This window comes from Heloderma suspectum, chromosome 1 (assembly GCF_057233095.1).
Source record: "Heloderma suspectum isolate Gila_16-S chromosome 1, 16-S_ref, whole genome shotgun sequence".
NCBI classification, from domain to species: domain Eukaryota; kingdom Metazoa; phylum Chordata; class Lepidosauria; order Squamata; family Helodermatidae; genus Heloderma; species Heloderma suspectum.
In genome coordinates, this window is record NC_139458.1 from 121,594,907 (window position 1) to 121,622,235 (window position 27,329).

The 27,329-nt window shown below is 43.9% G+C and overlaps 1 protein-coding gene across 3 annotated transcripts in view; it reads right to left on the bottom strand.

Moving 5' to 3' along the window:
* The window catches only part of UEVLD (UEV and lactate/malate dehyrogenase domains), a 33,564-nt gene extending 20,509 nt beyond the window's left edge, over positions 1 to 13,055 (bottom strand). Inside the window, exons 1-4 of one of the 3 annotated variants that reach the window (XM_084855231.1) lie at positions 13,003 to 13,055; positions 11,286 to 11,370; positions 6,963 to 7,028; positions 17 to 180 (exon numbers count right to left, since the gene is read on the bottom strand). In XM_084855231.1, the coding sequence (XP_084711357.1) occupies positions 17 to 180; positions 6,963 to 7,028; positions 11,286 to 11,370; positions 13,003 to 13,044 (357 nt within the window). In that variant the 5' untranslated portion in view covers positions 13,045 to 13,055. Of the gene's footprint in view, positions 1 to 16; positions 181 to 6,962; positions 7,029 to 11,285; positions 11,371 to 12,714 lie in introns of all 3 variants that reach the window. The other 2 variants (XM_084855236.1, XM_084855245.1) reach the window with 2 other exon arrangements.
* Between the last annotated feature and the right edge of the window lie 14,274 nt (positions 13,056 to 27,329).

The following is a 27,329-nucleotide window of genomic DNA, read 5'->3' on the forward strand; positions in this document are numbered from 1 at the left end:
CACACATAACTCTTACATGGCTCCAGCTTTGTAGATATGGCAAGTAGATCCTTCCATGGGCATCTATGTGTTTTCCTACAGAAATCCCCATGTTTGGAGTGGGCTTCAAGACGCAAATTGGAGGAGTAAAAGGGTAAGAATCTAAAATCCATAGGCAAATTGGAATGTTATAAGAATTACCTGTCAAAATACAAAACATAAGTTGCTATGAATAATCACTGCTTCTTGACTGGCTATGTAAACTTTTAACAATGAACATTTGATTTTTTATCCCAGGGGTGGGCAGATTTCAGGCATCCTGGATCTACTTTGTTTTCCATAATAACTCCCAGGTCCACCAACCAGAGCCATATGCAAATTAGTAGCTAAGAAGAGCAGACATATACACAGAAGGATCAGGTTGCCTCCAAAGCATGTGTTCAGTCCAGGACTTTGTTTCCAGTATCAGAACAGAATTCACAGTCCTTTCTCACAAAAGTCAACTCCTGCTTTACCCCCAAACTTTCTTTGTTTCAGCAGCCTAATTTAACAGAGGAAAGCCTTTTCGTCATTGTTATTAAACATTTTTGCTATTCTACACTTGGACTCTTCTTTCAAGAAGATTTATTACTAAGGTCGCTGATACTAGAAAGACATAAGAGTAGGTGTCAGGTGTGCCTGGAAAGAGCATTCCAGATTGGAGTGCCACAACTGAGAAGGTTTTCCCCCATCACCAACCCACTTCACTTCAGATGGTGAGAGGAAGGGTCTCTGAAGGTGATCTCAGTCTACTGAGATTAAGAATCACTCTCTCTAATACCAAACTCAGTGCTGATGACTATATAGCCAATAGCCAAAACAGAACTGCTAAGAAAGAAGACAGATATATCAGTATGGTAAATCTTGAAATTGAAGACCTCATCATGACAATCCCCATAGCCATGCCCCCAAGGAGAGTCCAAAATGCAGGCAACTGTGTTGATCTGTGTGTGTGTGTGTGTGTGTGTGTGTATATATATATATACATATGCATGCCCAAGTGTGTATTCACATACACCCCCACCAGAGAACAGCAGTAAATAGCATAATACCTATTGTATTAAGATCAGCTGACTATCATAGAATAGTGAGCTGGTGAAGGGGTAGTATAGTAGGTAACATGTTGGAGTCTGGCTAGAGAGAAAGGGAAAGAGAGGGACACAACATGCCTTCAAACAGCATAAGACCTCCAAGTCAAGATTTTCTTTTGCCAGCGCCAGGGAGAAACATTTTATCACTACATCAACAAGCCAGTTCTAGTAATTGTTATGTCCATCAGGAGCAGGTATTTTGTAAAGTTAATGGGTCTTAATTGCCCATTCAAGACCAAGCCACCTCAAAATAGGGATAGCTCACAATATATTGTTGCTGGGAAAATCCATTTCCTTCCAGCTACCTTGAGGATTGCAGCTAAACTTAGGGATGGCGGAGAAATCCTCCTCTGCCAAACAGCGAAGTCCTCACCAGCCAGATCCTCCCTGCTGCAGGCTCCATAGTGCCAGAGATATGGCCGCCATTGCTGTATTGCTGGCTGAGGCTGACTGTCTCCGGATGCAAATGGCATCCACTATGCCATTTGAGACCGTAAAGGTAAAGGTCGTAGATTAAGCTAAATGCAGCCATAAATGGCTGCATTTAGCTTAAACTAAGGGCTTTACGGCCACAATGGCATGTGCTACGCCATTTGCGTCTGTGGTTTTTCACACGATAGGCTAGCCATTTAGGGCTGCATTTAGCTTAATCTAAGACTTTTACGGCCACAAATGGCATAGTGGATGCCATTTGCATCCGGAGACAGTCAGCCTCAGCCAGTGATATGGCAATGGTGGCCATATTGCTGGTGCTGTGGAGCTGGCTCCGTGGAATTGCCGCAGAGCCGGCCAACCAGGATTCTGGGGGGAGGGATGGATTGCCTCCCCCCAAGGGCGGATTCCCAGCTGGAACGACAGGTAGGGAATCCGCCCATCCCTAGCTAAACTCAGAAGTAACAAAAAAGTCTGGGAGCAGTGAGGCAGCAGATGACATCACTGTCCCTGTTAATCAAAAAGTCCCACCACTTCAGTCCTGAGAGTCTTGGCTCCACTACACCACTGAACATGCTTAGGGGAATCTTGAGGTTTGCAGAAGTACAAAAAATATTATTTAAAAGACATAAGGGGGAATCCACCACCAAAAAAAATAGCCCACGAGGACTGGGCATGCTTAGAATCATAGAATAGTAGGGTTAGAAGGGGCCTACAAGGCCATCGAGTCCAACCCCCTGCTCAATGCAGAAATCCAAGTCGGAGCATCCCTGACAGATGGCTGTCCAGCCTCGTCTTGAATGCCTCCAGTGTGGGAGAGCCCACCACCTCCCTAGGTAATTGGCTCCATTGTCGTATTGCTCTAACAGTCAGAAGGTTTCTCCTGATGTTCAGCCAGAATCTGGCTTCTTGTAACCTGAGCCCATTATTCCGTGTCCTGCATTCTGGGATGATCGAGAAGAGATCCTGGCCTTCCGGTCTTTGACAACCTTTCAAGTTCTTGAAGAGCACTATCATATCTCCCCTCAGTCTTCTCAGATCGAGAAGAGATCCTGGCCTTCCTCTCTGTGACAACCTTTCAAGTTCTTGAAGAACACTATCATATCTCCCCTCAGTCTTCTTTTCTCAAGGCTAAACATGCCCAGTTCTTTCAGTCGCTCCTCACAGGGCTTTGTTTCCAGTCCCCTGATCATCTTTGTTGTCCTCCTCTGAACCCTCTCCAGTTTGTCTGCATCCTTCTTAAAGTGCGGTGTCCAGAACTGGACACAGTACTCCAGATGAGGCCTAACCAGTGCTGAGTAGAGGGGAACTAGTACTTCCCGGGATTTGGAAGCTATATTTGCTTCTATGAATGCAGCCCAAAAGAGCATTTGCCTGTTTTGCAGCCACAACACATTGTTGGCTCACATTCAGCTTGTGATCGACAGCAATTGCAAGATCCTTCTCGCTTGGAGTGTTGTTGAGCCAAGTATCCCCCATCTTGTAACTGTGCATTTGGTTTCTTTTTCCTAGGCGCACAACTTGGCATTTATCCCTATGAAATGTCATCCTGCTGTTTTCTGCCCAGCCCTCCAGTCTATCCAGATTACTTTGAATTTTGTTTCTGTCTTCCAAGGTATTAGCTATCAGGCCCAATTTTGTGTCATCTGCACATTTGATCAGCATTCCCTGCACCTCCTCCTCCAAGTCATTAATAAAAATGTTGAAGAGCACTGGGCCCAGGACTGAGCCCTGCGGTACCCCACTCATTACCTCTCCCCAGTTTGAGAAGATCCCATTGATAAGTATTCTTTGAGTCTGATTCTGTAGCCAACTGTGGATCCACCTGATAGTTGTTTCATCTAGCCCACTTTGAGGTAATTTGCTCATCGGGATATCATGGGGCACTTTGTTGAAAGCTCTGCTGAAGTGAAGGTATATTATGTCCACAGCATTCCCACAGTCCACAGGGGAGGTGACCTGATCACAAAATGAGATCAGATTCATCCGGCAGGATTTACTCTTGACAAATCCATGTTGGCTTCAAGTAATCACTGCATTGTTTTCAAGGTGCTTATAGATGGATTGCTTTATCATCTGCTCCAGAATTTTCCCAGGGACTGATGTCAGACTGACTGGTCTGTAGTTTCCAGGTTCCTCCTTTTTACCCTTTTTGAAGATAGGGACAACATTAGCCCTCCTCCAGTCATCTGGCACTTCCTTCATCCTCCATGATTTCTCAAAGATAATAGACAGTGGTTCTGAGCGCTCTTCTGCCAGTTCCTTTATTATTCTAGAACGCAGTTCATCTGGCCCTGGAGATTTGAACTCCTTCAAAGTAATGAGGTGTTCCTTGACCATATGCCTATCAATCTCAAGCTGCAATCTTGCCCCTTCAGCCTGTACTTTGCCTTTGTCAGTGGGGTCATAGACCCTCTTTTGGGAGAAGACTGAGCCAAAGTAGGAATTGAGCACTTCTGCCTTTTCTTTGTCATCTGTTATCATTTTGCCATCCTTATTTAATAGCATTTCTTTCCTCTGTCTTTTATTATGCACGTAGCTGAAGAAAGCCTTTTTGTTGCTTTTAGCATCCCTCGCTAATCTCAGCTCGTTCTCAGCTTTAGCCTTCCTGACATCATCCCTGCAATTCTGTGCTATCTGCCTATACTCTTCCTTTGTTGCTTATCCTTCCTTCCACTTCCTATATGTGTCCTTTTTTGTTTTCAGGTCATCTCTAAGCTTTTTGTGAAGCCACATTGGCTTCTCCTGTTGTCTTCCACCTTTTCTTCTTGTTGGAATTGTTTGTAATTGTGCCTTGAGAATTTCCTTTTTTAAAAACTCCCACTCATCTTGGACTCCTTTTCTCGTCAGAGTCGCTTGCCATGGGACCTTACTGATCATTGTTCTGAGTTTATTAAAATTGGCTTTCCTAAAATCCAGGGTACGCGTTTGGCTACACTAGGCTTTTGCTTCCTTTAGAACCAAGACCTCAAGTGAATAACATGGTCACTTTCCCCCAGAGTTCCTGTAACTGCGACTTCATCCACTAAGTCATCTCTGTTGGTTAGGATCAAGTCAAGGATAGCCGATCCTCTAGTTCCTTCTTCTACTTTCTGTAGGAGGAAGTTATCCACCACACAAGTCAGGAATTTCCTGGAGGGGCCATGTTTTGCAGAATTTGTCTTCCAACAAATATTGGGGAAACTGAAGTCCCCCATTACTACTACATCATGCTTCCTTGAAAAATTGGCAATTTACTTCTCAAAAGTTTCATCCTCGTCTTCTCCTTGACTGAGTGGCCAGTAGTAGACTCTGACCACCAGGTTCCTTTTATTCTTTGCTCCATGTATTTTAACCCAGATGCTCTTGATGGGGCTACCAAGATCATCTTCCTGTATTTCTGTGCAGAAATATGTATTTTTAACGTATAGTGCAATCCCACCTGCCTTTCTGTTCCTCCTGTTCTTTTTGAACAAGTTGTATCCTTCAATTGCTGCATTCCAGTCATTAGAGTCATCCCACCAAGTCTCAGTTATACGTATCAAGTCATAATTTCCCTCTTGTATTAAGAGTTCAAGTTTGTTCTGTTTGTTTCCCATACTCTGGGCATTAGTACATAGACATTGAAGACCATGTGCTTCATAGTCTGGCTTTCTTCCTACATGTTTTTGAAGACTACTATTGGGCACTATTAGAGCTGTTCTCTGCATTGCGGTGCATGAGCCTTAGTCCATTGTTACCCCCAACTTTACGTCTCCCTTCCCCGTAGGATTCAGTTTAAAGCCCTCCTGAAGTTCTTCATGCTGTGGCCAAACACATTCTTCCCAGCCTTTGTGAGGTGCAACCCATCCCTTGCCAACAGTCCATCTTCCAGGAAGTATAGCCTGTGGTCCAATCCAAATCTCTCTCATCGGCACCACCTTCATAGCCAGTCATTCACCAGGAATATTTTTCTTTCCCTTTCTATCCCTCTTCTAACTACTGGAAGGATGGATGAGAAAACTATCTGGGCCCCAAAGTTCTTGAGTTTCCTTCCCAAAGCTTCAAAGTCTGACGTGATCTCTTCGTAGCTCCGCTTGGCGGTATCATTTGTTCCCACATGGATGAGAAGAAAGGGATACCTGTCAGTGGGCTTTATAAGCACGGCAACCCTTCAGTCACTTCTCTAATTCGTCTTCCCAGGAGACAGCATACCTGGAGAGTCCATGGGTCTTTGCGACATACTTGGGTTTCAATCCCATGCAGCAAGGAGTCTCCCACTACTACTACTCTTCTTGTTTCTGTAGGCCTTGGTTTCATCACCTCTGCTTTAGGCAGAGGCCTCTTCAGCCTCTTGCTCGCTCTCATGAGGTTCCCCTGTAATTCTTCCTCTGCAGGCTGTCCTCCAGTCTCATCCTCAAGTACCTGAAAACGGTTCCATAGTTCCACTGCTTCCAGTGGTGTAGAATGGCTTCTAGTTCTTCAGCTCCTGTCAACCTTTTCCAAGGAATCTCCTCTACTGCATTTTTCCTCACCTCAGCATTTCCCTCTTCTGCCTCAGCTTGCTGTTCCTCTTCAAGCTTCTGGTCTTCACTTTGCTGCTGTAGTTCCACTGTTCTGTCCAAGAACTCCTCGTGTTCTCTTATTCCCTGGAAGGTCGACAGTCGCCACTCCAGTCCTCTTACTTTTTCTTCCAGCAATGTGATCAACTTGCACTTGTTGCACATGTAGGCCATGTTGTTCTCAGGCAAGAAAACAAACATTGCACACACCTTGCAAGTCACCATCACTGGAGAGTCTTGTCATTCCATAGCCTCTTTTCCCTTTTAGTGTCTAGCTTTCTGATTATTCTAGAGTAGCCTGTGCCTGGTCCTCTACTCACTGGGGGTTAAAAACAGAGCCCCACTGGTATGGAAGTGTGTGTTACAAGAAAAATAAAGTTAAAAAAAATGTTGTTGTTGTTGTTGTTTTTAATGTTAGGGGCCTCCCCCTGGCCTCCCCTGCCAAACTCCCCTGGCCAACTCCTGTTTACTTTCCCTGTTCGCTCGCTCTGATCACTCGCTCTCTGGGAGCTTGCTTGCTTGCTTCTATAGTCCCTAGACCAGCTGGAGCAGCTTCCTCTGCTCTGCTCACCTGGGAGGCAGGAAACAGACTGAAACTTCCTGCCCACACAGCCGCTGGGAGTGCTCAGGCCACACTATTTTTTATCATTAGTTGCTATCAGGAGATATGAACGTTGAGTTTCAGCTGGAAAAGAACAACAGAAAACTGAGAAGGAGAGGAGTAGCAAGGAAGAGGTAATGGCAGGCTCACTGAAACCCTTAACAGGAGCACTGCTGTTAGGACAGGAGGTGAGGATACACTGTAACATTTGTTGCAAGCCCTACTTGGTAATTCCTAATTTATTATTAGGAATCAAATAACTGGATACCAATAAGTACAAAAATAATGTGTTGAACTTACCCTGATGTTTCACTGGAACAGTGCCACTAAAATTCAAAAGGTCTTTCTGGGACCCATCCTTGAAAGCTGAAATTCATAACATAGATTTGTATATGTATGTGGATTTCATCTTTGCTTTTAAAATATTAATCTGGCACTTACAATACTGCATTATTCACCTTTTATAACAGAGCTAAAGGCACAATCCTATGGCCACTAGTCAGCGGCTAGATGGTCATAGGATAGGTTGGTTCCCTAAGACCCGAGCTCCACCCGCTCCCGCACCTCGTAGGCAGCGCGGATCAGCCCCGCGCTCCATGCTCATAAGAGGAGTGCACAGCAGTGAAAACAGGACATTCCTGAGGTCGTGCCAGGGTGGGGAGGACGGACGCTTTCTGACGCTTCCTATGCGTCGTCCAGCATCTGCCCCACCCCTGCTCTGACTTCATGCGGCTGGACAGCCGAAATCGGCTGTCTAGCCACAAATGCAGAGCTTTAAGTAACTGATTTATTTTATTTAAATATTTAAACTCCAGTTTTCTTTTTGGAAAAGCATCAAAGTGGCAATCAAAATAAAAAACAATCAAACCAGAACTTTAAAAAAACAAACTGTAAAGTGTAAAAAGCAGCATTTAAAATACTATGTCATATAAAATACAATAGAACAGCAATAAGAAATCAAAACAAAAGCAGCAGCAGCAAACCAATACAAAGCTCATTTTACTATTCCATATAAGCCCCTTCATGGATCACTGCCTTGTTGTGGCAAAGGGGCTTGCGTAACTCAGTGAAGCCATAAGCTATGCCGTGCAGGGCCACCCAAGACGGACAGGTCATGGCAGAGAGTTCTGACAAAATGTGGTCCACTGGAGAAGGAAATGGCAACCCACTCCAGTATTCTTGCCAAGAAAACCCCATGGAACGTATCACAAGGCTAAAAGATATGATGCCGGAAGATGAGCCCCTCAGGTCGGAAGGTGTCCAATATGCTACTGGGGAAGAGCAGAGGGTATTTCCAAGTAGCGCCAGAAAGAGTGAAGCGGCTGGGCCAAACCCGAAAGGACACTCAGCTGTGGATGTGTCTGGCGGTGAAAAGAAAATCCGATGCTGTAAAGAACAATATTGTTTAGGAACCTGGAATGTCAGATCAATGAATCAAGGTAAGCTGGAGGTGGTCAAACATGAGATGGCAAGATTGAACATCGACATCTTGGGAATCAGCGAACTCAAATGGACCGGCATGGGCGAATTTAATTCAGGTGACCATCATATCTACTATTGTGGGCAAGAATCCCTTAGAAGAAATGGAGTAGCACTCATAGTCAACAAAAGGGTGGGAAAAGCAGTATTGGGGTACAATCTTAAAAATGATAGAATGATCTCAGTACGAATCCAAGGCAAACCATTCAACATCACAGTAATTCAAGTCTATGCCCCAACCACTGAGGCCGAAGAAGCTGAGGTTGATCGGTTCTATGAAGACCTACAACCCCTTCTAGAACTAACACCAAAAAAAGATGTCCTCTTCATCATAGGGGATTGGAATGCTAAAGTAGGAAGTCAAGAAATCACAGGGATAACAGGCAGGCATGGCCTTGGTGTACAAAATGAAGCAGGGCAAAAGCTAATAGAGTTTTGCCAAGAGAACATGCTGATCATAGCAAACACTCTTTTCCAACAGCACAAGAGGCGACTCTACACATGGACGTCACCAGATGGTCAATATCGAAATCAGATTGATTATGTCCTTTGCAGCCAAAGATGGAGAAGCTCTATACAGTCAGTAAAAACAAGACCTGGAGCTGACTGTGGCTCAGATCATAAGCTGCTTCTTGCAAAATTTCGGCTTAAATTGAAGAACGTCAGGAAAACCACTAAACCTTTCAGGTATGACCTAAATCATATCCCTGATGCATATACAGTGGAGGTGAGGAATAGATTTCAGGGATTAGACCTGATAGACAGAGTGCCTGAGGAACTATGGACGGAGGTCCGTAACATTGTTCAGGAGGCAGCAACGAAATCCATCCCAAAGAAAAAGAAATGCAAGAAAGCAAAGTGGCTGTCTGATGAGGCTTTACAAGTAGATCACGAAAGAAGGGAAGCGAAAAGCAAGGGAGAAAGGGGAAGATATACCCAACTGAATGCAGAGTTCCAGAGAATAGCAAGGAGAGACAAGAAGGCCTTCTTAAATGAACAATGCAAAGAAATCGAGGAAAACAACAGAATGGGAAAGACTAGAGATCTCTTCAAGAAAATTGGAGATCTCAAGGGAACGTTTTGTGCAAACACAGGCATGATAAAGGACAAAGAAGGCAGGGACCTAACAGAAGCAGATGAGATTAAGAAGAGGTGGCAAGAATACACAGAAGAACTATACAGGAAAGATCTGAATGTCCCTGATAGCCATGATAGTGCGGTCACTGAACTTGAGCCGGACATCCTCGAGAGTGAAGTCAAGTGGGCCTTAGGAAGCATTAGTAACAACAAAGCTAGCGGAGATGACAGTATTCCAGCCGAGCTATTTAAAATCCTAAAAGATGATGCTGTTAAAGTGCTGCATTCAATATGCCAACAAATCTGGAACACTCAACAGTGGCCACAAGACTGGAAAAGGTCAGTTTACATTCCAATTCCAAAGAAGGGCAACGCCAAAGAGTGTTCAAACTACCGTACAGTTGCGCTCATTTCACATGCCAGCAAGGTGATGCTCAAAATCCTACAAGCTAGGCTTCAGCAGTATGTGAACCGAGAACTACCGGAAGTACAAGCTGGGTTTAGAAGAGGTAGAGGAACTAGAGATCAAATCGCCAACATTCACTGCATCATGGAGAAAGCAAGAGAATTCCAGAAAAACATCTATTTCTGCTTCATTGACTACGCTAAAGCCTTTGATTGTGTGGATCACAACAAACTGTGGCAAATTCTTAAAGTGATGGGAGTACCAGACCACCTTACCTGTCTCCTGAGAAACCTGTACGAGGGTCAAGAAGCAACAGTCAGAACCAGACATGGAACAACCGAGTGGTTCAAAATTGGGAAAGGAGTACGACAAGGCTGCATATTGTCACCCTGCTTATTTAACTTATATGCAGAGTACATCATGAGAAATGCCGGGTTGGATGAATCAGAGGTCGGAATTAAGATTGCTGGGAGAATTATCAACAACCTCCGATATGCAGACGACACCACCCTAATGGCAGAAAGTGAAGAGGATCTCAAGAGCCTCTTGTTGAGGGTGAAAGAGGAGAGTGCAAAAGCTGGTTTGAAACTCAACATTAAAAAAACTAAGATCATGGCATCTGGCCCCATCACTTCCTGGCATATAGAAGGGGAAGAAATGGAAGCAGTGACAGATTTTACTTTCTTGGGCTCCAAGATCACTGCAGACGGTGACTGTAGCCATGAAATTAAAAGATGCTTGCTCCTTGGGAGGAAAGCTATGGCAAACCTAGACAGCATAGTAAGAAGCAGAGACATCACCTTGCCGACAAAGGTCCATATAATCAAAGCTATGGTTTTCCCAGTAGTAATGTATGGCTGTGAGAGCTGGACTATAAGGAAGGCTGAGCGCCGAAGAATTGATGCTGTCCAACTGTGGTGCTGGAGAAGACTCTTACGAGTCCCCTGGACTGCAAGGAGGTCAAATCAGTCCATCCTAAAGGAAATCAACCCTGACTGCTCATTGGAAGGACAGATAATGAAGCTGAAGCTCCAATATTTTGGCCACCTAATGCGAAGAGAAAACTCCCTGGAAAAGACCCTGATGCTGGGAAAGACTGAAGGCAAAAGGAGAAGGGGACGGCAGAGGATGAGATGGCTAGATAGCATCACGGATGCAATGAATATGAACTTGAGCACGCTCCGGGAGAGAGCGCAGGACAGGAAGGCCTGGTGTGCTATGGTCCATGGGGTCACGAAGAGTCGGACACGACTGAACAACAACAACAACAACAACAGTTTATAAGAGCATAACAGTAGAAGTGATCAAATAACTGCTGAGAGTTTCTAAACCTTACACATGGTAATTAAGGCTGCAATCCTAAACTCAGTTGGGAGTAAGTCACTGAAATCAGTGGGATTACTTCTGATTAGACATGTACAGGATTGCACTGTCATGCTTTAATCCTATGCACACTCATCTGTTTTTACTTCCTAGTAAACGTGCATAGGATTGTACCGTATGTTATACTGTCAACAGTTAAGAACAAGTAGGTGGAGTTTAATTCCTTATTCGAAATTATTTGCTCTGACTGCCAGTCAAATCTATACATAAATCACTTAAAAAATGAATAACATTCTCATACAGTCAGTTTATCAACTGGCCAAACTAGTTATTCTTACTATAGGTGTTCATGGAGAATGTGATGTTTGGGTACAACTCATTTACACCCTTCAGTTCTTCTATGGTCAGATCTCGGAATTTATACTGGAGACAAAACAGAGAGAATTTTGTTATTTTAAGGAACTTTATTTTGACGTATCGCTGCATTTAAAACTTGCCACTATTGAGCTGAAATCCTAAACATATAGAAGCGCAAGTTTGTATTTACTGGTGTGGTCCAAATCTTATTCACTTCGCTGTCAACTCATACAACCCACATTAATTTGAGAATTAGACTGTAGATCAGCTTTCCCCAGCCTGATGTCCTCCTACAACTCCCAGCATTCTGTACCATGGGCCATGCTGGCAGGTGCTGATGGAAGCTTAAGTACAAAACATCAGAAAGGCACCCAGTTGGGGAAGGGTGCTGTAGATATATTTATCAATTAGAACAGCTAGTTGGCATGCAAGTTTCACCTTACACCTAGGACTGTTGGAGCAAAGAAAAACCTAACGGCCAAGATACCAGAGGACGAACACGGCTTACAGTGCAATCCTATTAGTGTCTACTCAGAAGTAATTCCCACTGGGTTTAGCGGGGCTTACTTCTAGCAAGTTGGTATAGGATTGCAGCCTTACTTTATGTCGATCCTAGGAAGAGGTCGTGTTCACAGCCTTGCAGAGTTTACAGACACTGCTGTATCCCAGATTAGCCTCATTTAAGTCCCTTTCATTTCAATGGGTCTACTCTGAGTAGAACAAAGATGAGATACAACCCCATGGGCATCCCTTTCATTTCAATGGGTCCACTCTGAGTAGAACGAAGACGAGATACAACCCTAAGGGCGTCCCTTTCATTTCAGTGGGTCTATTCTGAGTAGAACGAAGACGAGATACAACTCCATGGGCATCCCTTTCATTTCAATGGGTCCACTCTGAGTAGAACGAAGACGAGCTACAACCCTAAGGGTGTCCCTTTCATTTCAATGGGTCTACTCTGAGTAGAACGAAGACGAGAAACAACCCTAGGGGCCTCCCTTTCATTTCAATGGGTCTACTCTGAGTAGAACGAAGACGAGATACAATCCTAAGGGCGCTGCTTTCTTTTCAATGGGTCTACTCTGAGTAGAACGAAGATGAGAAACAACCCTAGGGGCCTCCCTTTCATTTCAGTGGGTCTACTCTGAGTAGAACGAAGACGAGATACAATCCTAAGGGCGCCGCTTTCTTTTCAATGGGTCTACTCTGAGTAGAACGAAGATGAGATAGAGCCGTGCGGGCGGGCACTGAAGTCATCCTGATCCCGTGGGCTCAGCGAGGCAGGGCTGGACCACAATGACAGACGTTCACAGGCGCGTTGAAACCCTTTTCGGCAAGCGTAACTGGCTCAACGCAAGAGCCGGCGAGAACAAGCGCCAGAGCGACGCGCTATCGGCGGTCCTCGGGTACCTGGGCCGTTGCGTTTGTCTTTGCTCCAGCAGTCCTAGGCGTTCGGTGAAACTTGCATGCGGGGGGGGGGGGGGGGGAACCACCACCGCTTCGCCGCTAAACAGAAAGGAACCGCGCGCGAGGCGGGGGCGCTGAATTCCATGGGTCTCTTCGCTCCCCCCTCCCCCAAGTTCGGCGCCGCCTCACCCAACGGGTGTGTGGGGTGGGGGCGTTCGAGGGCCAGTGCGCGCGCGCGGAGAGGAGCGTCCGAGCTCGCTGGCGCCTGCCTGCGTATCTATCGCCGCTTGCCTTGCTCAGCCATTTCCTCAGCTTCTCCTCAGAGAATTCCATGGCTCGCGCTCGCCCAAAGCTTCCTGTTTGTCCCAGTCGCGGGGTGGGGGGGAGAGACGGCAAGCGGCAAGGACCAACACAAGCCAAGCCCTTCGCAGGGCAGGGCAACCCAGGGCGCCCCGACCGGCCGTGTGGCCTCTCTCCCCCTGCTGCCCCTTCTTAGGTATGACTTCTCTAAGGAAGCCACTCAGCGCCGCACCTTCCGGGAGAGCCGCATACGGCGGGCTAGGTGGCTCAGGCGGCGCCTCGGGACGCTAGGCCAAGCCCTGTTTTTGGTCCAACCCAGGAAATATGATTTGAAAGGGCTGCTGGAATTACTAGTGGACCAGCAGGTTCGTTTTGATAAGCTGCTGGCACAGGCATGTACAGGATAGATTTTCCTTTTATGAGATAATCCCTTCATGGTCAATGCCAAGTTGCTTTTAAACAGATTCCACAAGTGTAATTCCTTCTCCACACTTAACATTGTGACAAGGAATGATGTCCAACTTTAAAAAAAAAGATGTAAATTATTAGTTTGGTGATCTTTTCTGCCAACACTGAACTCTAGTTTTCTCAAATATAAAGGGTATCAAAAGACAGTACATACTGCCCGGTAATAACTATGGTCATGGAAGCTAAGACTATCAATGGCTATTAGTCATGATGGCAATATAGTACCTCCAGTATCGGAGGCAGTATGTCTCTCAATACCATTTGCTGAGGAACATGAATGAGAGGATGCTATTGCACTCATGTCCTTCTTGTGGACTTGGTCACAGCAGAAAGAGAATGCTGGACTAGATGTTTAGTTAAAGTATTTTTATCTTGCTCCTCAGCCAAAAAGGCTCCCGGAGCAGTTTACATACTATCAGTAAAACAAGACAGCCCCCGCCTGCAGGCTTACAATAAAAAAAGACACAAGGAATGGGAAGGGAAGAAGAAGAAAAATAAGTAGTTTTTCAGCAGGGCTGGTGGAACGCCCCTACTTCCCCTCTCAACTCCCTCAGTACAGCTGATGGAATGGCTGCTGGTGGGGACGGTTGAGGGAGGAGGAGCCTTCATGGAGGGCGGGGGTATTTCTGCAGGGCTAGTAGAATGGCCCTGCTTCCCCTCTCAGCTTTGAGGCCTTTGGCCTGATCTAGCACCAGACTTCACATCTTAAAATCAAAGAGCATAGTGACTGATAATAAGAGAATACTGCAATCAGCTGGCTGACTAGTCCTTGGAGTGAAAAATGTGTTATAGTGCAGTCTAATACATGTCTACTCAGAAATAAGCCCGAGTTCAATGGGGCTTATTCCTGAGTAAGTGTGAATAGGATTGCAGCCTTAGTTTTTGTATCTTAAGGACAGAGACATTTACATTTTTGTAATAGTTTGGCAAATGTTTTTCTTCTTTCACTTTTGTAAATGGATTGTATTATAAAACCCCCAAAACAAAATAAAACAATAAGTTATAAATGGGTTTTTTAGGCTGCCACCTGCTTTTACAATTCTGATATCATTTATCTAAAATGCCTTTGATTCTGTCATATAAACTTTTGCTGGCATTATGCAATTGTTACATAACAAGTGATGTCACAATCAAGTGTATTGCACAGGCTGGCTCATCACAGATAGCCACCAATAAAGCCAAAGTACTGACCTACTTAAATTCAGTTGAAAGGTGATTATCACTTCAATCCTTTTGTCCTTAAAAACTGGCCATATCAAGTCACATTCCAAAAGTGGAGAAACTACAATGATTGTTGTTGGTTGGCTGATCTTCCTTCTGGCTTTGCATCTGATGAACAGAGGTCCAAAAGCGAAGGTGAGTATATACATTTGAAATATAAATATTTGAAATATAATAAACTTTGAAATATAAAAAGAAAAATGCTAAAATCCATAGTAGCGTAATACCTTCATTAGGCCAAGTAAAGGATTGTATATTTTCAAAAATGGAGATCTACCACTATTTCTTCTTCCCAGCAAGCCTTGGGAGGATCCTAGGTGTAAGTTGAAACCATCTCAGTACCTGGTAGAACCTAATTTGAAGGTCTGCAGCCCCCTCCCACTTTCCATCTTAAGACTGTAACCAAATGCAGACTCTACGGCTTTGACATCAGCCATTCCCACTCCCTTTTGCTTTGTTTACCATCTCACCTGATGAAGAGCTCTGAAGAACTTGAAGACTTGCATAGTATTCTGTGACCTTTAAGTTAGCCTAATAAAGGTATTATCACGGATTATACTATTTATCTTTGGGCCAACAGGACTATCTTTCAGGAGGTCTATAAAAATGATTGGAGATATCATAACATTTCACCCTAGTTTGCAGTTTGATGCAAATCCAAAAACTTTGACCCCCGCCCACCCATCCAGGATGGGTTCAGCCCACTGTTTTATGTGGTGTTTCACCCAAAGGCTGGGAAAGCATCCAACTCATGCCAAGGTACCATTCCCCTTCAAGGCAAATTATCTCACCTTTAAAACAACTTGCCTGTTCTGCCAGGCTCCTTCCCCATAGGTCCTTATCCACTGAGGGGTGTGTTCCTTTTGAGCATGCATGCATACCCACATAAGCCACGTCTACCTGTAAATAAGCAATCTGAAGAATTGTGGTAATGAGACCATATGGGGAAGTGTTAATATGTGACTCACAGCCCTAAATAAATCAGGGGTGTAAATTTATATTGGCATGATTACTGGGAAGTCCCATTCGTAAGCAGATAAAAGTGAGTGCTAATCTGTATGTTTCCTCATGTTATCATGAATTACTGAACCATTTGTGAATAGGATGAAGACAACATCATTACAATGTCTTTCAAGATCATTTTACAGGAGCAAGGTACAAAGTAATTCATTATTGTACTTTGCTAGCATTTTAGACCAACATAAACATCCTCTGAGATGAAATGTAGGATTTTTTGAGGGATGTTGTTGTTCAGTCGTTAAGTCGTGTCCAACTCTTCGTAACCCCATGGACCATAGTACGCCAGGCCTTCCTGTCCTCCGCTGTCTCCCGGAGTGTGCTCAAGTTCATATTCATTGCATCGGTGATGCTATCTAGCCATCTCATCCTCTGCCATCCCCTTCTCATTTTGCCTTCAATCTTTCCCAGCATCAGGGTCTTTTCCAGGGAGTTTTCTCTTCGCATTAGGTGGCCAAAATATTTGAGCTTCAGCTTCAGTATTTGTCCTTCCAATGAGCACTCAGGGTTGATTTCCTTTAGGATTGACTGATTTGACCTCCTTGCAGTCCAGGGGACTCGAAAGAGTCTTCTCCAGCAGCACAATTCAAGAGCATCAATTCTCCAGCGCTCAGCCTTCCTTATAGTCCAGCTCTCACAGCCATACGTTACTACTGGGAAAACCATAGCTTTGATTATACGAACCTTTGTCGGCAAGGTGATGTCTCTGCTTCTTACTATGCTGTCTAGGTTTACCATAGCTTTCCTCCCAAGGAGCAAGCATCTTTTAATTTCATGGTTACAGTCACCGTCTGTGGTGATCTTGGAGCCCAAGAAATAAATCCAATCCCCTATGATGAAAAGAACATCTTTTTTGGTGTTAGTTCTAGAAGGTGTTGTAGGTCTTCATAGAACCAATCAACCTCAGCTTCTTCGGCCTCAGTGGTTGGGGCATAGACTTGAATTACTGTGATGTTGAATGGTTTGCCTTGAATTCGTACTGAGATCATTTTTTTGTTTTTGAGATTGTACCCCAGGACTGCTTTTCCCACCCTTTTATTGACTATGAGTGCTACTCCATTTCTTCTAAGGGATTCTTGCCCACTGTATCGGGATTCTTATTCTTATATGGGATTCTTGCCCATATAATGGTCACCTGAATTAAATTCGCCCATGCTTGTCCATTTTAGTTCGCTGATTCCCAAGATGTTGATGTTCAATCTTGCCATCTCATGTTTGACCACCTCCAGCTTACCTTGATTCATTGATCTTACATTCCAGGTTCCTAAACAATATTGTTCTTTACAGCATCAGACTTTCTTTTCACCACCAGACACATCCACAGCTGAGTGTCCTTTCGGCTTTGGCCCAGCCGCTTCACTCTTTCTGGCGTTACTTGGAAATTCCCTCTGCTCTTCCCCAGTAGTATATTGGACACCTTCCGACCTGAGGGGCTCATCTTCTGACGTCATATCTTTTAGCCTTATTATATGTTCCATGGGGTTTTCTTGGCAAGAATACTGGAGTGGGTTGCCATTTCCTTCTCCAGTGGACCACATTTTGTCAGAACTCTTCGCCATGACCTGTCCGTCTTGGGTGGCCCTGCACGGCATAGCTTATGGCTTCACTGAGTTACGCAAGCCCCTTCGCCACAACAAGGCAGTGATCCATGAAGGGGTTTTTGAGGGATAGCAGCACATAAAAAAAGTCAAAAATTATTGGGTTGACATATACTTTTAGAAGGAAGGGAGAGAAGAAGGAGGGATAGTAAAAATGTACTTTACATTGGAATGAGAGGAGGAGTGGGCAAAAAAAGTCTTTAAAGGGAGTTGACAACTAGATGTTTTATTCTGAAATAGACCGATGGGAAGAATAAGCTGGTGCCTGGCACCGGCATTGACTCCCTAAATTCCTTCAGACATGCATGGTCATAAAATAGATAAGAGAAAGTTTACACCCCCATGTCACTTTGAAATTACTTCTCAACAAGAAACAAAGCAGGCCCTTTGGAGGGAAAAAAACCCAATATATTCCTTAAAATTCAGGCCTCTGTGCTTTGTGCTACCTTTCCATAGAAAATGAGCAACCCATGGCTTAGATCCTGAGAACTATGAGTTGAAAGAAGTTTTCAAAATGGAACTTTGCTGTCCCTTCCTCCCCCTGCAGTTCCCTGTGCCCCCACAAGACTCTCCAGAGGACCAGGGAATGCCACCAAACAGCATGGAATGGGGCATGAGGGGTTGATGGGGGAGGGGAAATTTGGCCAAAATTGGGCAGAGGGGCCTTGTGCAAGCAGAGATGCTTCTGGACAGGGCGCAGGAGGAAGGAGGTGATGGCAACACCTTCTGTGAGCTTCCTTCCACCTGCAGTTCTTGGGATCAAAGCCATTGTCTTTTATTCAAAGGCTCCATTTTCTTCACACACCATTTAATTCAGTTAGATATATTTCTTGAGTAAAGATCCACAGCATTGAGCTTTGAGTCACTAAAATACCACAGTAGCTTCTGGGTTCTAGCAGCTGAAATATGAATTATGACCAGATGTATTATACATATTCCACTAATTAAAGATGTCATGGGTCTTCATGGGGACTATTCAAAAGTCTTCTCATACTTTTATTTAAATAATGTCTCCAACTATCTATTATTTACTAAGCATCCCCCTTTTCTGTATTTTCAAAAAATCAGAACAAAGGTGAGACACCCTTTCTTTATAGCATAGGAAAATAACACCTTGCCCTAAAGTGCAGTATTCCATGTTGCTGAAGTGCGCTCAAGTTCCAACAGCTTCAGATAGGTTATTGGGGCTATGGGTGAACCAGCCAGTTGACAATTTTCAATTTATACTGATCCTTTCCATCATACTTCTTGCACAATGCCACTGGAAGGCTGGGCATGCCCTACTGGGAAACCACTTTAACATGTTTCTCTACAGCTATGTATTCTGTTAAAGGTTTGGGGGCTGGAAACAATTAAGACTTCTACACAGTGCATATGTGGGATCTGTGATTGGGACAGTTAAACTTTGTGCTATACTTTTTTACTTTATACGAGGACTTTGAGAGAATACCCTAACAGGACTTTGAGAGAATACCCTAATAACCCTAACAATCAGTTTGATTGTTGCAGGCTGCATGGCCATGTTTGCATAAAAATTGGGGTTTGAGTCTTCCCAAAATTAACAGCATAAACAGAGATAAAGCTGGATTAGCAGCACTTGCTGTAATACCATAGGTGAAGCCTTTGAGACTAAAAGGATGTTTCCAGATGAGGCTTTTTATTGTGCAGTCACCCTGCCTTGTTTGCAGAATTGTATGGGGAGGTCTAGATGTCATTGTCTTCCACATGTAGCCCTCCTGTGTTTTCCCACTGCTTCTTCCATCTTTTCTTTTCCCGCAGAAAATCTGTTATGGAGAAAAGGACAGAATAGCTGCACAATGCCTTCTGATTCATAGGCCTCCATCTGAAAGCATCCAAAGAAAAGGCAGAGAGAAGGAAACTTTTTAGTTTACTCCCACAGAACATGGACAGAAGAAAGTACAGATGTCAAAGAAAGGTCTCATAGGGTGTTTCCAGACAAAAGGCTCCTAGTGCTACAGTCAGAAGGCATCATACAGCTGTTCTGTCTTTTTCTCTTAAGCAGATTTTCTGTGTTAAGGGAAAAGGCTGATGAAGCAGTAAGAAAATACAGGAGGGGAGGGTCATGAGTAGAAGATAATGACATCTGAACTCCTCAAAAGCATCCATGAATGAGGTAGGGTGATAGCACCATAAAAGCCTCATCTGGAAGCACCCATTAGCCCCCTCCACCAACAATCCCTTTGTTGGCACCTATTTCACAGAATTTCCAACTTCTGACCCAGTCAAGAGAAACATAAATTAAACGGGAGAGCGCCTACCCTCTAGAGTGGTTCACCTGCCTGAGTACCAGGGACATAGTTACTTTAAGTACTGAATAAACTTTAGATGGAGAGAAGGAAATACACAGTATAAATCTGTCTCATTAAAAGGCCAGATATATACTCTCAAAATCAACAAAATCTCATTTGCACATCTGCATCCTTCATCTGGACATAGTGTTTATAACAAGAAATATATTGAACCTGCTCTTTAGTTGCTCTTTTTGAAAACTAGAGTTTTTACCCAGAAAACCTTATTACCGATTTAGCACCTTTGTAACAAGCTTAATTTAACTGCAAACTCATAGCATAGGCACATTAAACATTGTTCTACCATTCCAGTAGGTAATGAGAATCTCCTCATCTTTCAAAACACAATGTCCAGTGGCATAGTGGTAAATTCTGAAGTGCAGGCACTCATGATGCCAGTCATGCCCCCAAGGAGAGTCCAAAAATGTAGGTAGCTGTGTTGATCCATGGCAAAAAACCAGTTCTGGCAGTTTTCATCTCCACCAGGAGCTGATCTTTTGCAGTTAATGGGTCTTAATTGCCCATTCAAGACAAAGCCACTCCAAAATACTTTACATTCCAAGAGCTATATCTCACAACAACATATTGTTGCTTGGAAAATCCACCCCACCCCCAGCTAGTGTGAGGATTGCAGTTGGGTGGTATAATTAGTTAGCAGGCAAAGAAAAGGACAGTTGAAGGTGTCATCAGATCTATTTGTGTCTGCACAGCTTAAACTCCCATTTGGATCTTAACCTCTTGAGTCAAGCTATATTCCTCAGCACAAGTGACTCTTTGTGAATGAACACTGGTCAAACAGTGAAATCCTTTTCTCCAAATTATTTAGTAATATCCTGTGTGTGTGGTTACAGGCTGAACCAGCAAAGAACGAAGGTGACAAACATTAACTGGCATTGTCCTGTTGACGGAACACCCTCCCGCCCAGGGCAGAATTCCCATCTATTTTAAGAGCGATGAAGATGTTCCAGTTCTGAAGTGCAATTTAAAACAGCAGCAAAAAGAAAAGGAGATTCTATCAGTGCTCAGGAGCTAATACCTAACGCAATACTGAAGGCAATGAAACATTTCCGTTTTTGGTAACACGTACAGCAATTGCCGGGCATCATGTTATATGTTCATGGACCTTCAATATACATTACAGTGCTCCATGATGCCCAGGGCAAGCATTAGCTATAACAGCATATTTTATGCTTAAGAGACAATTGTAGAATTTTTAATTGCTGATACAATTTCCAGTGTATCTAAATATTTTTAAAAATTGCCTCCTTGCTGCAATGGCACAGTGCTCATGGTGTTCACTATTCAGAAAATATAATGGATAGAAAAAGGCATAATCGTTCGTGCCTACGGGTTTATTTATTTACTTACTGCATTTAAATACCACCTTTATCATGAAGATTTCGAGGCAATTTATAGAAGTTTAATAAAGTAACAACGAGCAACATAATGCAGGATATAAAAGAATGCATGCTAGTTGGAGAGTTTAAAATTATAAGAAGATTAAATATTTAAAAGGTTGGATCCAGATTTAGGCACGTGCAACTGGGCTGGTAGAAGTGGACTTCCCCACCTTCTTTTCCCCATGACAGCCCCTCTAGCTCCCTGAAAAGACTACACAGATGGACTGGGAACTCTGCTGAATGGGTTGAGCTGTGGTGTGTTGGGGGAGGGGGTCCCCCGAAATCAGGTGGATCAGATGGAGACCCCTTCCATGAGTGGAGCCCTTCCATCCACAGAAGGCATATCCTGGGTCCAAAATATTTAATGGGGAGTTCTGTACATATCTACTCAGACATAAGCCCCACTAAATTCAGTGCGGCTTTCTCTTAGGTAAGTGTGCATGGAATTGCAAGCTTGGAAGTTTAAAATGCCTGGGTGAATTTTAATCTTGCATACCCCATCCTTTTCTCTCTCTCCCATCCAGCCATTTCTCTCTCCCTCTCTCCCTCTCATACACACATACACATGTCCCTATTTTCATCTGAAGTGTTGGAGTTATGACATTACAATTTACAACAGCAGTAATAGTGATGGCACAATTTCTACAACATTTTTACAGCCTAATTACTGCTTTTGTGAAATGTCATTGACTCCTCCAAAGAAAAAAATGGGTTACCGTGGGGGAGGAAGACTATAAGGCTCCAAATTGTAAAATCTTATACATTTTCCATGGAGTCATATGCCACTGAAGCAATCTCATCTCGCTCAGCCTAACCTACCTTACAGGCTGTTGTGAGCATAAGTATGAAATGTATATCCTTATTTACAACACCATGAGCAAATTTAGCACAAAGATAATAGCATAGTATATTACATATATAGAACCATTCCTTAAAAATACAAATTTAAATAAAAATCCAGCAACACTGAAAATCCCATTTCCAGAAAAGCAGCTTCCGAACATATTTGAGTGTTTTCTTGTTTTCATCAAGATTCAAGGTTTTCCATATATACCAAAGAAAAAAGTTCAGCCACACTAATGTGGAAATGTAAGCAAATGTTACATATATGTAATGAATGTGAGCTTTAAAAAAAAAAGCGCACACACACCCCTGGTCATTTGTTCATTCATTCATTTCTATACCGCCCAATAGCCGAAGCTCTCTGGTTAATACTTGGTCATGTATTAACCAGCCCATAAACAATCAGGCTCAGCTCTTTTAAACCTACCTATGCAGCAGTGGTTTATCTAAGTAAACTTTTAGGTACTCTGCTAATAACAACACACACTTCTAAAGACAGCTGTGTTTCAGGGCTTTGCTGATGTTTCCATTCTTTGGGCTCCAGGCTTGGGCTGGGGGGGGGGGGGTGGCAGGAGAGAGACTTACTGGAAAAGACTGGTAACAGTTATGGAGGTAAGGGAGGGCCAGAGGACAATTTTATTTTGTTTTGTACTTTTAAATACAGTGGTGTTTTTCTGTTAATCTGTTATGGGCGAGATAGTGGGTGTGCAGTCTGATCCTATGCATGCTTGCCTAGAAGTAAGCCTCATTAAGTTCAGGGTGTGCTAGAACAGAAAGTTAAGAGCATGTGTGTATTCGCACACTTAAACTTCTAGTTGTAGCGCAGTCCATGTTCAGACTGATAGGCCCATGAGCTGTGGTTTGGCTCACTGTGAGTAAAGTGCTGGGCAGCTGCCCTCACAGAATTCTGCCCCAAAGTCTGGTGCTGATGGCACATTTAGATTAAATAAATTCTTAGGATTGCACCCAATAGTTGTAGAAGTGGAAGGCAGCTCATGTAACCAGTCTTCCACCCCTCTTCAGTCCCTGAGAAACCTCTCCAGAGGATTGGGAGGGGGGACTCCAGAACAATGGGGGTTGTGTTGTACAGGGCTGCAGTTGGCTGGGGCTGATGGGAAATGTAGTCCAAAATATCTGGATGGCACCACATTGGGAAAGCCTGGGTTAAAGAAAGACATATCAGTTTCAGAGTCTAGCAAAGGATTCCCCTTGGTCAAACTACAGTGAAGATGGCTGCATCTAAACCACCAAAGAGAAGCTGCCTATCCCAAACTCAGAGCCAGTTTGTATAGGAACTGGTGTGGGATAACAGGTGTCCATGAGGAAATCTTGAGAAACATTTTTTCTTATTTCATGAAGCAGTCTTCTCATGTTTTAAAAATAACATTTCAAGTTGTCATGTTTCTCTTTTATAGTATGTGTATGCTGTTATCAGCTTTGGGAACACCCTGCTTAGCCTCCATGGTCATCTTTCGATGTATGAATTTCATCATCAGGCCACCTGGTGGTCCAAAATGTCTAGTATCAGGAATTCTGATGGCTTCAAGGTCTTTTGTGCTACCTTATCTCTTTGCTATTCTATTTTGGACAACCCCATAGCCTCTGAGAAAGACAGCTTGCTTACCTGTTAACTGTAGTTCTTTGAGTGGTCATCTATGCAGTCATACATACAAGGTTTGCACTAGTACAGAGCCTAATTACTGAAGCTTCTAAAGCAAGAGAAGAGTTTTTGCAGGTAACACACCCCCACCCTCAAATTGCACACTCAAGGTGGGGTAGCTCCACCTTCCCGCTCAATTTCAAACTGCTAACTGACACGGTGATTATAAAAATGGAAGTGAAATGGAAACAGTTGCATAAGAGCACCTGCAATGGGACAGAGGGTGGGTTGTATAACTGCACATATGTCCACTCAAAGAACAACAGTTACAGGTCAGCAACCTGCCTTTCTTCTTTGTGGCCTCTGTGCAGTCCCACATATGGGTAGAGTAACAAACTCACTTATGAGAGGAAGGCAGGTGTGAAGAAGCCAGAGAGCTGAACATCAGTCTTCCAAAAGAGGCGTCAGACTCTGCTCAGACACCTAGCTGACAGTGCTGAACAAAGGTAGAGTGGCTGGCACCATATAGCAGCCTGCCAAAGGTCCATCACTGTAACTCCTTGAAGGAAGGCTGTACATCAGGAGTAGGCAATCTTTTGGGCCTGTGGGCACTTTTGGCAATTTGAGAAACTGTCCTGGACACCACCATAAAATGGGAGGCATGGCACAGGACAAGTAACCTGGCTAAAAGACTGAGTACAAGGCACGGGGGGCGGGGGTCTGAGCCCCAACACACTAAACAACTCATTTGAACCCACAGTTTTCAGTTGCGATTTTTTCACAACAATCCCAGCTCCTGTTAAGAAAACGTGTTAATCTATAAAAATGGATGGGTAGGCACCTTTGCAGATGCCAAGAAAGAGCACCTTGTGAAGGCATCACAGTGACAGCACGAATCTTTGAGGTGCATCTCAGCCAGATGCCAGATCCAAACTGAATGTCCAGCTGAAGAAGGCAATTTCCTATTGCAAGAGGTGCACTTGTAGGAAAAGGTGGCCTTCTGGGCTATAAGGGCCCACAAAGGTGCCTCACAACCCCACACGCCAAAGGTGCTGAGGAAAAATAAACCAACAAAAAAACCAAATTGCAAAACAGAATAAGAATAGAAAGGCAGAATAAACAAGAAAAAAAAAAAAGCCATGGCACCTTGAGTGTGTGATCAGAGTGTGGGCAGGGGTCCCACCAAAACTCTTCTCTTGCTCTGGAACAGCCTTCCCTCACCTGGCACTCTCCAGATGTGCAGGACCACACCTCCCATCATCCCCAGAAGGCATGTCCAGTGGGTGTGCTGGCTGGGGATGGTGGGGGTTGTAGTCAACACATCTGTAGGGTGCCAGGTTGGAGAAGGCTGTTTAGGAGCTTCCTGAATTATGCTTGGTGTGGGCGCAGAACCCTTACATGGGACTGCACAGAGACCACAAACACTGAATTGTTTTTCTACTTGGGTGGGGGAAACATTTTCAACTCCTTCCTGCCCCTGTGAATGTTAATTTGGGTCCTGGGGATTTATCAAAGAAAGTCTAGCTCTTGCACTCACACACTGCATTGTCGACAGGTCTCTTTGGGCTGTTTGGACAAACCTACAGACTACAGTATCACTACAAGTTTATCTTTGTACCCGGTAATTCTCAGTCTTAAGGCCAGCCTCAGCCAGGCAACAGACAATTTTACATCCCTGCAGACATGAAAACAGACTCCTTTCTTTCTTTCTTGATAGAAATTCTACTCATTGCCGGTTTCGACAAAAGTATTTTCTAGAAACACATTGTGGAATGATAATTTTACAAGCTGTTTTCTTTAATTTTACAAAGCAAGCCTTTGTATGTTTCCTTAATACTTCGGTAAATATTTCAATCATAGTCTTCTATCATATGTCCCTTGGTATTACCATAGTCTGATTACAGCAACACGCTAATTGGAGTTGCCATTCAAAACTGCTTGGAAACTACACCTGGGACAAAGTATGATTGCCTGGCTGTTGGCTGGTGTCAGCCATAGGGAGCACATTACACCAATGCTGAAGGAGCTGCACTGCCCACCCGCTGATTAGATTACAGGCACAATTCAAGGTATTGGGGTTTGACCATTAAAGTCCTAAAGAGCTATCCCCAGCATCTATTCCTGTATGAACCTTTCTCCACTTCCTAAGGCAGCTTCCTGCAACCTGGTGCCGTCCAGCTGCTCTGGACTACAACTCCCAGCACTCCTGACCATTGGCCATGTTAGCTGGGGCTGATGGGAGTTGAAGTCCAAAGCATCTGGAGGGTACCAGGTTGGGGAAGGCTGTCTTGAGGTCCTCTGGGAGGTGGCGTTCCACATGTGCCCTCCATTGTAGGATAGGCTGATGGAGATTACTTGTGATTCCCTAACCAAATCCACCAAGCCCAGCCTGAAGAGATTTTTAGGAAAGTGGTGCAGACTTTTCTGTTCTGCCAGGCCTGTAGAACAAGCTAAGGATTTATGTTACAGATAGTACTGTTATTTTATGTGCATTGTTGTATATTGACTGCATATAATAGTTTTATGCATTTTTATAAATTTACCCTGGAACATCATGGTTAAAGAATTTGAGGGCATGGTTTAGCTGTACTTCTATATAATTATTCAGAGCAGCGGCATCAAAAACAACAGCAGCTGTAATGCTATCTAACCTCTGACAGAAGGTGGCACCTTAAGAATAAATTTATATAACCCACATTTGACAGTAAGCCTCAAGGCTGCTTTACACATACATTTAACACATGCCTGCAAAATCCTGCACTTGAGTGTGTGCACATATCACTAATGTTTTATTCCTCCCCCACCCCCTCCAACCATCATGCATCATACAACTCCCAGTCATGTGTTGGGGTGCAAATAATTCACTATCACCTATTATGTGAAACAACCCTCTGTATAGTTTTAAAATGTGGGACATTCTAAACATGGACAATCAGCCATTAAAAATGCACATGAGAACTCTTGTTTGCCATATCCAAAGGACTGGCTAGCTACTAAGTAAAGCCATTATTAAATGGCAGGGGTGGGCAACCTGCAGCCCTGGCCCGTTTCAAAAGCCCTCTGCATGTGACCATTTCAGACCTTTGAAGAGCAACCTGTCCCTTTCCTGGCAGCCTGCTGTATGGGATGGAAGAAGGGGTGAGAGAAAAGGGGACAGCAGAAAGAAAATGGTTTAAAGAGAAAAAGGGGTGACCCACTCACTTTTGGCTCTGCCCATTGCTGGCTTCAGGCCTGCACACCTCCGACATGTGGCCCCTGACAGAATACCAACAAAGGAATGCAGCTCTCGACAGAGAAGAGGTTGCCCACCCATGATTAATGGCTTAGCTGCCAAGATGCACAAGCAGAACTTCACTCACACAACAAAACTTTCGTACCCCTTTCCCCTCCACTGCAACTCCCCCCAAAAGCTGTTCTTGATTTTTGGGAGACCTACCCAGAATGGCATGGGATGCAGGGGCTGCAAGCTACTTGGGGGCAGAATGGATGGAAAACAAGTTAGGGCAACTTCCACGAGTGGAAGTGCCTTCAACTCATACAAGAGAATCTTTGGATCCAAGTTTCTAATAAAAGAGCACAAAGCATGCAACTCCATTCTGTAGACTCCCAACACAATGTTATAGAATGTATGTTTTATAAGTATTATTAAGTGTTGGGTTATGTTGCTGTAAAAATGGTGGCAATTTCAACGCTTCCCCCACCACTCCAAAAACCCTTAGCCATTAGGTATTGCTCTTCTCAGCTCTTTTCACATTCCATCAAGGCTATGCTGAGATATGCTGAAAAGTATGCAATAGAAACAGTCTCTCATTCTGCTTATATTGTGCATAATACGTTCTGGCATTGAAGAATATTCAGAAGA